This window comes from Struthio camelus, chromosome 19, assembly GCF_040807025.1.
Source record: "Struthio camelus isolate bStrCam1 chromosome 19, bStrCam1.hap1, whole genome shotgun sequence".
NCBI classification, from domain to species: domain Eukaryota; kingdom Metazoa; phylum Chordata; class Aves; order Struthioniformes; family Struthionidae; genus Struthio; species Struthio camelus.
In genome coordinates this window covers 7,974,225-7,988,036 of record NC_090960.1, presented here as the reverse complement: position 1 = coordinate 7,988,036, position 13,812 = coordinate 7,974,225, and the positions used below count along the sequence as shown (strand labels likewise).

The 13,812-nt window shown below is 55.5% G+C and overlaps 1 protein-coding gene across 5 annotated transcripts; it reads left to right on the top strand.

The window, feature by feature from the left end:
* The first annotated feature begins 208 nt into the window (after positions 1 to 208).
* Positions 209 to 12,584, top strand: FDXR (ferredoxin reductase). Of its 5 annotated transcripts, XR_011135443.1 has the most exons (14): positions 233 to 282; positions 1,939 to 2,082; positions 2,191 to 2,288; positions 3,616 to 3,711; positions 5,084 to 5,206; positions 5,780 to 5,893; positions 6,426 to 6,527; positions 7,675 to 7,782; positions 8,017 to 8,101; positions 8,887 to 9,077; positions 9,414 to 9,585; positions 10,068 to 10,241; positions 10,962 to 11,154; positions 12,102 to 12,584. XR_011135443.1 is itself a non-coding variant. In XM_068913420.1 (13 exons), exons 2-13 carry the CDS (start codon positions 2,052 to 2,054, stop codon positions 11,090 to 11,092), a joined length of 1,425 nt encoding a protein of 474 aa, XP_068769521.1. In that variant the 5' UTR covers positions 216 to 282; positions 1,939 to 2,051; the 3' UTR covers positions 11,093 to 12,584. The 5 variants fall into 5 exon arrangements, 3 of the variants coding, with proteins under 3 accessions (XP_068769524.1, XP_068769521.1, XP_068769522.1); XM_068913420.1 differs by having other exon boundaries at positions 216 to 282; positions 10,962 to 12,584; XR_011135444.1 differs by lacking the exon at positions 1,939 to 2,082 and having other exon boundaries at positions 217 to 282.
* Positions 12,585 to 13,812: the final 1,228 nt, after the last annotated feature.

Genomic DNA, 13,812 nt, shown 5'->3' with positions numbered 1-13,812 from the left:
TGGCGCCGAGTAGGGTACCACGGAGGCCTCACCATAGAGATGGTCAGCGCGAGCGGCCGCAAGACAAGCTCTCCCTCCCTCTCTCTCTATGATACGGCCGACTTCCGTGTGACCGCGAAGGACGTCGCACGCTGCCATTGGCTGCCGGCCCGAGGGTGGGGCAGCGTGGCGCGGCGTGGGCGGGGTTCCACTAAAAGACCGCTCTCTCCGGCTCCGCGATTGGCTGGCGGGACGGGGGCGGGGCGAGTGCGGCGGCGGCGGCGGCCGGGATGGGGCCGGGCGGTGAGGGGCGGCGGAGCCGGGCGCGGGGAGCGCGGCGGCGGGAGGCGTGTTCGGGGGCTGGGGACGGAGGGAGCCGGAGCCGGAGCCGGAGCCAGGCCTGGAGGGGACCGTGCTCCGGGCCGGGGGGGAGCGCGGTGCCCTGCGTCGTGGGCCGGGCGCTGGGGGTCCCGCTGCCCCCGGCCCGGGCCCGGGAGCCGCCCGTGCTGTGGGGACAGGGCTCGGGGGGGCGCTCGGGCAGCGGAGGGGACCCGGGGTTCGGGGGGGAGAAGGGCTGGGGGATGTCTGGGGCTCCCTGGCGGTTCGGGGCGGGGAGGGCTGGCCCCACGGGGACGCGGGGCTAGCTCTGCGTGGGAGGGCTGGCCCCACGGGGGATGGGGGCTTGCTCCACGGGGGACGTGGGGCTGGCCCTGCGTGGGAGGGCTGGCCCCATGGAGGATGAGGAGTTTGCCCCACAGGGGCATCCCACAGGGGATGAGGGGCTGACTTCACAGGGGGCCTGGAGCTGCATGAGAGGGCAGGCCCTGCGTGGGAGGGCTGGCCCCACGGGGGATGGGGGTTTACTCCTCGGGGGATGTGGGGCTGGCCCTGCGTGAGTGGGCTGGCCCTGCATGGGATGTGGGGCTGGCCTTGTGTGGGGTGCCAGGCACTGCCCAGCACTAGCCCCATGGGGGGACGGTGGCCCTGGGCACCCCTGGCAGCCCAGCTCTGGGAGCTGTGGGTCAAGGCTTCAGGACAGGGCATGGGGGGGCTAAGCTGTGGGGCCTGGGATGAATGCGAGGGGCTGGTGTGGCGTGGGGAGAGAGGAGCGCTTTCGAGGCTGGGAAGCACGTGGTGTCCGCGCGTGGGCTGCCGTTGTGGCTGGGGGCCGGGGGCTGCTGCCACAGCCCTGCCTTTGCCCCTGTGGCCTGCCGGGAGCTGGGAGACCAGAGCAGGCTCAGCGCAAGAAACTGCCACCTGCCCTGGGACTCAGCAATGGGCCGCGTGGGAATCCCGGTCTGATGCAAATAACGGGGTTTCTCGCTATTTCTGTGTGTTTGTGTGGATTAGGAAGGTGCAGGTGGCAGGTTACTGCAGAGCAGCTGACGGGTGGTAGGTAGCTCAAGGTGCTGCTGCTCAGCTATCGAGGTGGCACGTCTGTGGCCTGAAGGACCCTCCCACCCACATTCCTCCACGAGCAGAGGGGTGAATCTGCTTCTTAGGTTGGCGTGGGGATGTTTGTTTCGCAGGAAGAGACTCAGCCTTCACAGGCATCTGTCTGAAGCCCCTCTGGAAAGCTGGCTGTGTGAGAACCGCCCTGAACAAAACCCACCCTCTCTTTAAGGGATATTCCCTTAATCCCTTTCTCAAGGGATGTTTTTTTGCACCCCTCCTTGCCATAGAGTTAATGAGCTTAAAAGCCCTTTAAGCACAGCCTCTACAGGTAGGCGAATGGCTGTGTCCCAGGCTGCCTGGATCCAGCCTGAGGAGGCAGAGCCTGGGAGAGCCTAGGAAGCCATCGGGGGCTTCGCCCTAGGCGTGTTCTGGTAGAAAAGCCTTGTTCTTGCCAAAAGAAGCAGAGCGGGGAGGTGTCTGCTCCTTTAAGCTGTAAATGCCAAGGCCGTGGGCTTGGCAGAGAGCTGGAGTTGTCGGCTTTGACCTCGAGGTGTTTTGCCTCAGATATATTTCGAGGAAAAGTGGTGCTGCATTGATGGGCTGGACTGTGCCTAGTCTGAACGGACAAACAGGCCGTCGTCTCCATCCCGAGCGGCTGCAGCGTGACTGAGCGTACGATGGCTGGTGTGGGAGGACGTGCCAGTCCGGGTCGGTATTCCCACAGGGGTCTAAGGGAAGCGCTGTTGCTGGGACAGCCTGATGTGGGAGTTAGCAGTTTGTGCAGCATCACGTCGTCTCTGTCCTTTGCATGTCCAGGTTTGAAGCGGTGGCTGTCCTCACAGGGCCTGGCTCCTCGTGTCTGCGTGGTGGGCAGCGGACCTGCAGGGTTTTACACGGCTCAGCACATCCTCAAGGTACTGGGGCTTTGACTTGATGCACGGGAGGCTTTGGGTGCGGGCTGGGACCTTCCTGCTGTGGGATGAGGGAGGCATCCTGATGCTGCGTGGCTATAAGCGGCACCAGTTTGGGGAGTGGTTTTGTGTGCTCCTGTCCCTGCTCCAGCTAGGTCTGTGTTGCTGGGGAGGCTGCTTGGAACAACCCTGGCCCCTGCAGAGTTGTCTGGCCACTTCAGCTGTAGGGCCTGGGGGAGGTACCCTCCTTTCCCCTACCCTGCCCTGCTTCTGGGTCATCCAGGCCAGAACCTGACCTGGCTGCGTGGCTGTGAGTTAAGACTTGTTTTTCTGGAGTCAAATAAAACTGCAGAAGTCTGTGTTGCTTGGGCCTGTTGTTCCCTAGCGCAGGTGACATTACCTGCTTGTTAGAGGGAATGGGAGGAATTGCTTTCCTAACTCCTTCTCCAGTTGCACTAGGGCACATGGGTGATCCTCTGCCTAGTTACTGTACATGTTGGTGCTTTGGGTGATCAGAGCTCTGACTGAAAATGAGACTGGATCAAAGAACTGAGCTACTGGTGCTGACCAGAGATGCAGCAGCTTAAACCAGTTATTAAACTGTGCTGTATTGTCTCTGGAATGTGTTGGAAAATAGCTGTTACTAAGCCTCAGGGACAAATTTCAGGGCTACTTAATCTCTGGGATGAGGCTGACTCAAAATACAAGATAACAAAACCCTTGCAGCAAAACATCTGTCTAAAATCCCCACTGGCTCCAACCCTGAGGTGACTCAACTCAAGGGGACCTCAGGCTCTGGGCTGGAGAAACAGCTGCCGGGGGCTGGCAAACAGCCCGGTGGGTCCTCCCAGCACCGAGGGTGCTTCGTCTGGTACTTGACATCCAGCGCAAGGGGCCTCCCATGACCCCGGGACCAGATGCAGCCAGCTGGGCAGACTGGCAATTTGCTGCTGGCTGTATCTAGCCCGGAGGGTAGTGTTGAAGAGGGTTAGTTTGGAAGAGGGGCCGTGGGACTGCTAAGAGGATAGAGCCCCCCACAAGGCATCCTTGGCAGCGGTTGGGATCACGTCTGTTCTGTCACACCTTGTGAAGCGATGGATCTGAAGTGGCAGAAGTGGGTACAGCATCATCTCATGCATCAAAGAGCTGTGAAGAGTCTGGAACAGGCTGTGTTTTGCCTTGCCTTCCCCTGTTTCTGGCTAGAGGCTCTTGGTGCTTCCTTCCCTCCTGCCCCGGCAGCAGGCGGGCGATGCTTGTCCCTCCGGAAAGCTGCTGGGCTTGTGTGGCCTTTCTGTCCTTGTTCCTTACCTGTGACTTCTTTCTTCTTTAGCACCATGACCTGGCGCGAGTGGACATTTACGAGAAGCTGCCTGTTCCCTTTGGGCTCGTCCGTTTTGGCGTGGCACCAGACCACCCCGAAGTGAAGGTTAGTGCTGGCTTCCTTCCCTCACCCATGGCATTTACCATAATGATGGCTGAAGGTGCAGGCCAGGCAGTCAGTGTCCTTCATGGTGCCTCACAGCTAGTTTTGGTCTGAGGCTATCACACAGGAGTGGTGCTACGATGTTCCAGTCTCCTCCTTGCTACCTGCTGAGACCCAGCAAGGCCGTGGCTTGGTGATATGGGACATCTGGCTTTAGGGCTCTGAACACCAGGTCAAAACACAGGGGCTGTGTGATGGGGAATGCTGCTCTGGGATAAACCCGCTGCACTGTTCAGACTGGTTTAGAACAAGAAACGCTGATGGGTTTTCTTTGTACCAGGAAACTTTAAGCTGACAGGATGTTGTCTGCTCTCCTGCTGTCCTGGCACCGGGACAGACTCTGCATCTTGTGCTGTGCCCTAGTCCGGCAGTGCAGTTGTCTGCCAGAGCTCAGTCCAGATCTGGTTTGGGAATATGCAGATCTGCTCTTAGGGGTGATGCAGCTGGGCTGTGTGTGCATGCCTGGGCAAGGAGAAGTTAAACCAAAGAGATATTGAAGTCAACTCGTTTTCCTTTGCATTGCAGTGGGCATGAGTTGTGCACAGCAGAAGCTGCTGTATCTGAGCTGGGGTGGTGGTGGTCGCAGTGGGAGGATACAGGAGACCCAGAAACGGCAATATTCTGTGACAATTTCCTCATATAATCTCCTGAGATAATCAGAGCAAAATGCCTGCATCCAGATCTGAAAGGCAAGGAGTAGTGGTGTGGACATATGGGAGATATGTGGCTTTTGGGCAATTTCCCGCAATATGATGATACCTGTCCTGTTACCAGACAGAGCATCATTGGACCTTCAGGGGAAGAAGTGGGGGTTTTGCTGAATAGCCTCATTTGCTCAGAAGAAAAGGTTTTGGATGCTGTCCTGCCTCATGTCTTCTCTTGATGAAGAGGGTTTCTAGGAAGGCTTGGCACAAGAGGCTGGTGGGGGATTCTGGCAGGCAGCAGCCTTGATGGAAAGGGTTGTTTGGCAGGGCTGTGTTGCAAGCTTCACCTTTGGGAAGGAATTTTCTCCCACAGCAGTGTTTGCCCGGAAGGGCTGAAAATATTAAAGCTTCCCATCCTCTCCAAGGGGGTGCAAAAAATGGATCCTCCTTTCCACAAGGGTGGGGAAAAGTGTGCCAAGTCACAGCTGTGTTTATCTCACAGTGAATTATCTGTGGCCACTGTTAGATAAGAGTCTCAGAATAACTGAGAGAGGGGGAGAAACAGTTTCAAGGCTGGGGAGGAAAGGGAATGGGGACTTCCTGTCACTAGCAGACCTTGGCTCCTGGCTGCGTTTGAATGTAACCTTCTGGTGCTTGTTTGATCTTGGCAGAATGTAATCAACACGTTCACGCACACGGCACGCTCGGACCGCTGTGCCTACTACGGGAATGTCGCAGTGGGCAGGGACGTCACGGTGGGAGAGCTGCGGCAGGCCTATCACGCCGTGGTACTGGTGGGTAGCGACGCCTCGCTGGGAGGTGTTGAAGCGGGGCTGCCCTGGTTTCGCAGAAGTTGAGGGCAAGATCTGTTGGGTTATTCCCCAACAGAATGAGGTGTTTCTGGGTGCCCTGTTACTGTGGTAAACTTGGCCTCTCCCCAGCTTTGGGACAGCTTCGCAGCCCTGAAGTGCTAGGAGACATATCCAAAGCCTCTCAGGGAGCACATATTAGCGCAAATGTGGGTCTATCAAATCCCGGAGTAAGGGGCAGTTGTTGAGGAACCTGTTCCCTGTGATGGCCGATATCTGCCTGACGTGAGTTTGTTGCCATCTCTTGAGTCCTGAATGCTGTCCTGGGCTTGTCATGTTCTGCCTAGGCTTTGGGAGGCTGGGTTTGGCACTGGGCTCAGTACCTGGAGCAGTGTCTGAGGGCATGGGTGAAGCCCCTGTGCTCAGGCTGTGTTTATACACTCAGTTGAGCATCCAGGCCATTGGGCAAGGATTGGCAGCTGTGGAGGGAGACATTTGTGCTGTGGGGTGAAACCCTGCACACAGTGACCCCTCTGACTGTGCCTGCTTTCTCCTCAGAGTTATGGTGCTGAAGATAACCGGATCCTGGGGATCCCAGGGGAAAATCTCTCTGGGGTTTATTCAGCTCGAGCGTTTGTGGGCTGGTACAACGGGCTGCCTGAGAACCGAGATGTGAGTACAGCAGTTTGTTTCCCTGCCTTTTCCTCCCGACCTGCATCCAGATGCAGATATCCAGCTCCAGATTAAGTCCTGCCTGAAAGGCCTGCAATTGGAAAAGATTAGCAGGCACCACGTTAAATCCTTCTTATATGATAGAAATGTGAACAATTTGCACATCAGTGAGAGCGGATTAGCTCGCTCTGTAGGTTGCCAGCACCTTTTGGCCAGGCCAGATGGGAACCCAGGGGGATGTTCTGCTTTGCCCGAAGAGGTTTTTTGGCTGGCCCTGCCAAGATAGCCGCTGCTCCCAGAGACGTCATCTCGGAGGGAGGGGGACAAGGGAATGGCAGGGGGTGCCCGTGTGCAGCTGTGCTGCTGTGTCCGTGCTGGGAGGAGGCCAGCGTGGAGTTACCCTGTCTGCCTCACCTCCATTTGGTGAAAAGGGAGGCAGAAGGGAATTTGGGTGGTGGGAGCATGTCTGAGGGCACAGACATCGTGGAAGGCTGGTGAATTCGCTCATGACTGGGCCTTTTTCTCCCCACAGCTGAAGCCTGACCTGAGCTGTGAGACAGCGCTGATTCTGGGCCATGGCAATGTGGCACTGGATGTTGCCCGGATTCTCCTGTCCCCGGTGGATCTCCTCAGGGTGAGTCACGGGGGGATATTCCAGGCTGTGAAGGCATAGTGTGGCCCAGATTTGCTCCCCGCCAGGTGGGTCCTGCTTTTCCCTGATCTCAGCGAAGTCTCTGAGAGAGCTACCTCTACTGAGCATGGACTTTCTGGACCTTCCTTGTCTTTGAGCTCCCTCACTAGGGAAAGACAATGCCCCCCAGTCTTTAGGGTATGAACTGAGGCTGTGTGTGGCCTGACCGGCCAGTGTTAACACTGCAGAGCGCTGTGAATCACTGGCTTCTAGGGTGCTGGTACCCAAACTGGGGTTCTGGTATCCCAAATGGGTTGCAACTGAGCTTTATCCCTTCCTTACCTGTGAGAAACAAAGGAGAAGAAGCCTCTTCTATCACCAGACTAAGAGCTTCTCCTGTTGGGATTTTTTTCTGCTGTAGCAGGGCAACTTTGTCAACCTCTTAGAGGTGTAAATGGTTAAACCCAGCTGGGGAGCAGTGCTGTGAAGGATGTAGTGCTGGAAATGAGTGTCAAAGCATGAGGGTAGTTTCCTGCTAAAGATTTTGGTCTGGGATGGTTTATCCTGGTTACCTGGTGTCCCTCCCATCCTATCTTGGCTGGGAAAGATCCTCAGACGATCTAGATACAGGCACACGATTGAAATGGAATGTGGGGTTGATGCAAGATATGAACCATCAGTCGAGTGCTGGTGATGCTTGTGTTTGTGCTTGGAGCTGTCTGGGGTGGACAGACAGTGATTTGAGCTGAGGTCTGTAGTGGGTTTCACCCGAGTGCATGTGTATCCTGAGACTGGAAGTCACCCAAGAGCCACTGCAGGCACCCCATAACCCAGGTCACTGGGGAAGTCTTTGCTCTTTTAGCCCCAAGGTTAAACCCGCCTGGGGAAGATCCCCTTGAGGCAATCTTGTGGGGTGTTGGCTTGTTTCCTCTTCCGTGTTATGGCTTCAGAAAGTACTTTCAGTGTTGATGGCGTAGCTGCGCAAATAGCTCTGCGCAAAGCAAGATGACTTGCTTTCCCCCCTACCCAGTCTCTCTGCATGTACAGCCTGCTTTTCTGCTGATTTTCTCCTTCAGAGGCTGCACCTTTCCCCAGCTTCCTTCAGATCTGCCCTGGTCCCACTCTCCTGTCGCGCGTCTGTGTCTTGCAGAAGACTGACATCACTGACAGCTCCTTGGCAGCTCTTGCCTGCAGCAAGGTGAAGCGCGTGTGGCTGGTCGGGAGGAGGGGACCTCTCCAAGTTGCTTTCACCATCAAGGTAAGGCTGGTGTTTGAGCTGGGGGTGCTGGAGGCAGCTATTCCTGACGTTGAACCCCAGGCTTCCCTTCTGCTGTGGGGAGAGGAGGTCTGTCAATGGGTGGGTGAACCTGGGTGTCCTAGTTCCTGTACCCATTTGCAGGCTCCTAGCCTGGACTGCCAGGGGAAGGGAGCCCGGTGCTGTTGGATGGGCTCTCTGTGCTGGAGGTAATGTCTTCCTGCCCATGATTCCCAGGAGCTGCGGGAGATGATAAACTTGCCTGGTACCAGACCTATCTTGGACCCTGCTGATTTCACAGGCCTTGGAAATGCTGTTAAAGGTGAGGGAAACATGCCGTGTTCCTCCGAACAGGGACTCACCTTGACAGACAGGCACCCAGGAGAGTTCTGGAGATGCTTGGAAAGTGCAGGATGAACCTGGAGACTTTCTTTCCTTCCCCACCCAGTCCCTGAAGAACAACAGACCCAGTGCATGACTTCCCTTTCCTCCATGAACTGAGGTTTTGATTCCTAAGTGCTTATTTCCTAGATCAGAGAGACTCTTGCCTTGTGTGGCCTTAATGTGTGACACATGAGAGCCAGCTATCCATGGTGTGGCTCGTCCTCAGGACGATAGGAGGGAGACCAGCAAGGCGAGAGGACAGCCCCTTTTTCCCTGTTTGTGCTCTGCCTTGCTGTTTGGGATTGTAATTGCTCTCTGAGTGATGAGGGCAGGAGACTGGGGAAGGATGGGGGAACCTATCAGGGGACATCCCAGGGCTGTTGATTTAAGAATGCTCTGCAGAGCTGAAAAGAGAAGGCTGAATTCAGGGGTGTCCGGAGACTTGCTCTCCTCCACGAGCTGCTGCCTCTGAGCACTAGTGAGACAGCAAAGTTGTAGGCTTTGATTTGTGTGTCCCACTGGCCTCAAGTCTCAGGAGCTCACCTGATCACTTTGACTTACTGTTTGTCATCTCAAAGGCATTGGACTGCCGCCTGTGTGACAAACTCTAGATGGACCCTCACATAGGAGTGAAAACTGTCTTGACATGGCCTCAGCTCCGCACTGTTCCCCATGGGACTTTTGCTGGGGTTCCTGTTCTGAAAAGTCTCTCTTTGCTCCTAGATGCTCCCAGGCCCAGGAAGCGGCTGACTGAGCTGATGATCAAAACAGCCTTGGAGAAACCAGGGGAGAAGATGGTGGCAGCAGCCCCCCGGGAGTGGGGCTTGAGGTTTCAGCGCAGCCCCCAGGAGGTGCTGGCCACCGCTGACGGGATGCGGGCGAGGGGCATCCGCATGGCCCTGACCCGGCTGCAGGTATGAGCTTGAGGGGGGGGACCCTTCTGCAGCGCTGGCCTGGCCCAAGCAGAGCTAGGGGATTGGGCAGGAAACTGTTGCATCCCTGCAGCCTTTGGGAGTCTCTGCACTGATCCAAAAGCAGGTTTATGTTGCGTGGGTGATTGGAAGGGCCGATTGCAGGCTCCTGGGGAAGCTGGTACCACCTGCAAGAGCCTTTCCCTTTCTAAAGGAAGCCCTTCTGCATTGCTGCTGCAGAAAGACCTTTAATAAAGGCTGCCAAAGAGGAGCAGAGGATGTGCTGCTCTACATCCAGTGGCTGTCTGGTGATCGGCAGCCTCTTCTTCCCTCTTTCAGGGCTTGGGTGACTCTGCCAAAGCCGTCCCCACTGGAGAGGTGGAGGAGCTTGAGTGTGGCCTGGTCCTCAGCAGCATTGGCTACCGCAGCCTGCCCCTGGATCCGGCCGTACCCTTTGACTCTCAGCACGGCGTTATCCCCAACAGCTCAGGCAGAGTGGAGGGTGTCCCAGGTTTGTATCCACAGGAGTGTGCGTGGGGTGGATGTCGAGCACAGCTGGCGGTTTGGGAGGTTTGAGGTAGAAAACCATGTTCACCAAGGACACAGATACAGGGCAGTCGTGTGTGTCAGGCAGTGGAAACTGAGGAACTGAGCTGCATCTGTCAGACTTCATAAGACCTGTCCCGTTCCCAGCTCACATCAGTGACTTCTGTTTTTGCAGCAGACAGCGCTGAAGGACATGGTTGTTTTACTAGGCCTTGAAGTCTGTAACTAAAACGATACAGCCCGAGCAGCTGTGTAATGCAGTCTGAAGTTACACAAATTCCTGTGTCAGCACTGTCAGAGGACCACGCTCTGCCCCATCACAGGGGTGGATTCTACCGCCCATGGCTTCATGTGACACCCAGGGTTAGGAGAGGGCAGGAGCCTGGAGCCAGGAGGGTTTGTGGCCCCATGTTGGGCTGAGCCTGGCTGTTCAATGTGCCCGTGCAGGTCTATACTGCAGCGGGTGGGTGAAGAGAGGACCCACAGGAGTCATTATCACCACCATGAATGACAGCTTTGACACTGCCCAGTCTGTGCTAGAGGATCTCCAGGCAGGCGTGCTGGATGTGTCTGCCTCCAGAGATGGCTTTGGGACCGTGGGGAGCATCCTACGCAGCCGAGGTCAGTGTGGGTGTGTGTGAGCCTCCATAGCAGCCAGCGTAAAGGTATGATGCAGCCAAACTCCTCGTGGATCTTGGTATCGTGGAGCAGCAAGTCCCGTGCGCTGCTTTTGGGAGTGCAGTCTGAACCAAGAAGGTGTGTTGTGCAGCTGTGTCACCGCTCCAAAGCACAGGGAGCAATGGGACTTGAATTTGCTCAAAATCGGTGTCATTGCTAAGGTTAATGACCACTTTCTGGGAAAGGCTGTTAAAAGCAGCGCAAACCTTGGATAAAATGTCACTGTCAGCTGTGTAGACAGCAAGCTATTGCTCTTGAATAGTTTTCTTAGCAATCCTTCCAGGCAAATTTAGGGAAAGATTAAAATGCCCAAGAGAGTCATTTGCTGTTGCTGTGCTTAAAGATATTCAATTAAAGTGTGTGTTTGCCTCTTAACTGTCCGAGATTTAACAGTGAACTGGAAGCGTTTTGTCCCCTAAGGTGGTGCTATACTCGCTGTTGTTATGGCTTGCAAAGGTCTGACTAATCAGATTTGACTGGAACCCGCAATCTCTCTCCTCGCGGTGGTAGAAATGATTATTCCTATGTGATGCTGAAATCTGACACTGTGTCGGAAAAGGCCAGGGTTTGCTTTGCACACGAGGTCCCTGCTAACGGGAAGGTGAGGCTGAACTCGTTCTTACTTGGTTAACGTCTCCCTTCCATCTCTCACCGTCACCCCAGGAGTCCGTCCTGTTTCCTTCTCGGACTGGGAGAAGATAGATGCTGCTGAAGTGACGAGAGGAAAAGCTGCTGGCAAACCCCGGGAGAAGATAGTGGATCCTGAGGAGATGCTGCAGCTCATCGGTCACTAAAGCACCAGTGATGTGAATGTGGCACTGATCCACCCGGTACCCTCCTGGGGCAACATCAGCAGGTACGGGCAGGGCTCGGGAGAGCGGGGCCGGCACCTGGAACTGATGGCCAGTTCGGGAAGGTGCATGACGTTTGAGGCTCTCTAGTAACAAGCTGTAATGGACTCTGGATTCCCAAAGTGAGCGTGTAAAAACATCTGAGGCTGCTGGCTGGCCCCATGCCTCTGCAGCCAGCTCCTGGAGGTGATTCTTGTTGTCATTTGAGCCCTTTGGGCATTAGCTTATTAGCTGGAGCAGGTGAAGGGAGATTCACACGTCACAGGAGTCTTGGCCGGAGACATTCCCCATGACAAGCAGCATAGCAAAACGTTCTTGTGTCTTGTGCTACCTCCCCTTTAAGCCTCAAGCCAAGTGGCTTCCTTGCCTTGTTGTTCGTGCCTGGGCTCTGAGCAAACGTTTTAAAATAATAATTGTTTTTAAATAAACCCTTCCAGAAAAGCTCAACTGGAGCTGCCACTTGAGTTTGGCTTCTTTGTCGTGACTGTCTTAATCTTTGAAGCAGCCAGCTGAGTGCTGTGTGTCTTGTGTAGTGTGTCCCAAGGCAAGCCAGCTCCTCTTGTGCAGGGAGGGAGTGTTTGCTTTCTGCCCGTTGCGAGCTCCAAACAAACAGACAAGGGCATTAATTTGCTTTCTGCCTCCCACAGTCAAAACCCAAGGAGAGCTTGGGTCCTAGCTGGCAGGGTGCCCTGGGATAAAAAGCATGTAATTGCCTTATTCTGGATCATGAAGGATCCTGTGTATGCTGCTACCTGCCAGCCCTGACTCGTGCACGTAATGCCTCAGTTCCTTTCACTTCCTTCACTTTTTTTTGGTCTGTTTGTTTTGAAGCTTATTAAATACTCCTCTTAGCCCAAATTGACCGTGGTGACGGTGTCAGGTTTTAAGCCAGATTACAAACCATGAGCTGTAATCTCCTCTTTATCCATGGGCATGGACCCTCCCCTTGCAGTCCTGCCACCCGCGTTCTCCCAGACCCGCAGCAATCGCTTCGGGAGCTCAGCGAGCACCGCAGGATTGGAACGGCTCCGTGGAATGGCTCCCGTCTCTGACCTGTGTAAATGGTGATGATGGGTGTTGCTTGTGGCTGTGTTTAGGCCTGGTGATGGAGGCTGAGGGTAAACCAAGCCAAGGGACTGGAGGGGGGTTGTCTCTGATTCCCTGCTAACCTGTGATCTCTGCCCAGCCCCTTCCTGCAGTGGAGTGCTCACCCATGGGGCGCAGGCTGCCAGGCACTTCCAGACTGGATTACACGCTGTCTCTAGTCCAAGCTTGGGCAGGGGAGATCAGTGGCTTCTCCCTCTCTCATTTTTTTTTCCTCCCCCCCACCCTTCCTTTTCTATTTAAATCTCATTTGCAAGCTCATTAAGAAACTCAGGAAATGTGATACTGGGAACTCATACGCAAACGAGCAATAAAGCTTTTGTCGAACAGCTGCTTGTGTGATGTGGCTCTCATTACGTCTCAGGGCTGATGCAGCCCTAATGCTGAACTCTCGAGCAGGAGATTACATCAGCTCTGGATTTGGAGGCAAATAAGCACTGGGGAAACAGGGTGTGGAGGTGAGGGGGTTGTGGTCGGTGCAGGGCAGGGAGCAGGTGTTTTGGTGGATAGCTCAGCCAGAAACGTGATGCCTGCCAAAGGGTTTGTTGAGGCGGCCTCAAATCTGCAGGTAACGGGAAGTGATGGGCCAGCTCTTCCGCAGGGTTTTCTTCCGCACCGCCTTGAACGTCGGTGTCGAGGTGCTTTTGTAGCTGTGATACAGGTCACGGCGCTTGCTCCAAGGATGGCAAGTAGCTGTTCCCGAACCGGTGGTGCTTCAGGGTAGTTTTTGGGATGTGACAACAGATGGAAGGGAGCATTTTTCTTTGCTGAGTCCAATATCCTTGCTCAGCCTAGAGCTTGGCTGAAGCCCTGGGGTTAACGTCCTGCTCTGGGAAAGCCATAGGACCATCAAGGTCATGAAAAGGCAAGTATGGAGGACTAAGCCTCATGGGCAAAGGAGAAGGATCATTATGATTATGTAAATCCTTTTCGGATACCTTCAGCTCCCCCTTCCTCCGCTGCCTGCATGCCAAGCGCCAGCTCTGTGTCCTGCTCCCTCTTGTCTCCCCTTCTCTATCTGGCACTCTCCGTCCCTCTCTCCTGGGACTGGGATGTATCCAGCTTCCCCGTGAAGGTCCTTATTGCCGGTCAGCGTGTCGTTAGGTGGCGCTGGGAGGCCGATGACAGGGAGCAGAGGGGCTGAGTGAGGACGGAGGGGTGGCCGGGGCCCCCCAGGGACGGAGAGTGACCCCGCTGTCTTGCTGTTTGCAAAGCTACAGCTGTCTGTCTGCTGCTCTGAGCAGACTGGAAGCCCTTGCTGGTTCCTGTTCCCCTTGGGGTGCTGCTTTTAGGCAGAATTAACCTTGTGGGTGTTTGCTCCAGGTATCTTCCCCCTGCAACGCCTGCACGTGCTTCGTCCCAGCAGCAAGGCATCCAGCGATCTGCTGGCGTTGGGCAGCTGCCCAGCTAGCCGCTGCTTTCTTGAGCAGCCGGAGGGGAGGAGAAGCAACTATCAAGCAATTTTGCGCGGTGGTTAAGGAGCCGGGAAGGCGATGCTGTGAGTGACACCTGTCTGCTCTTGGAAGGAGGCCTGAAAAGCTAGAGTCGTCGCTGCCAAC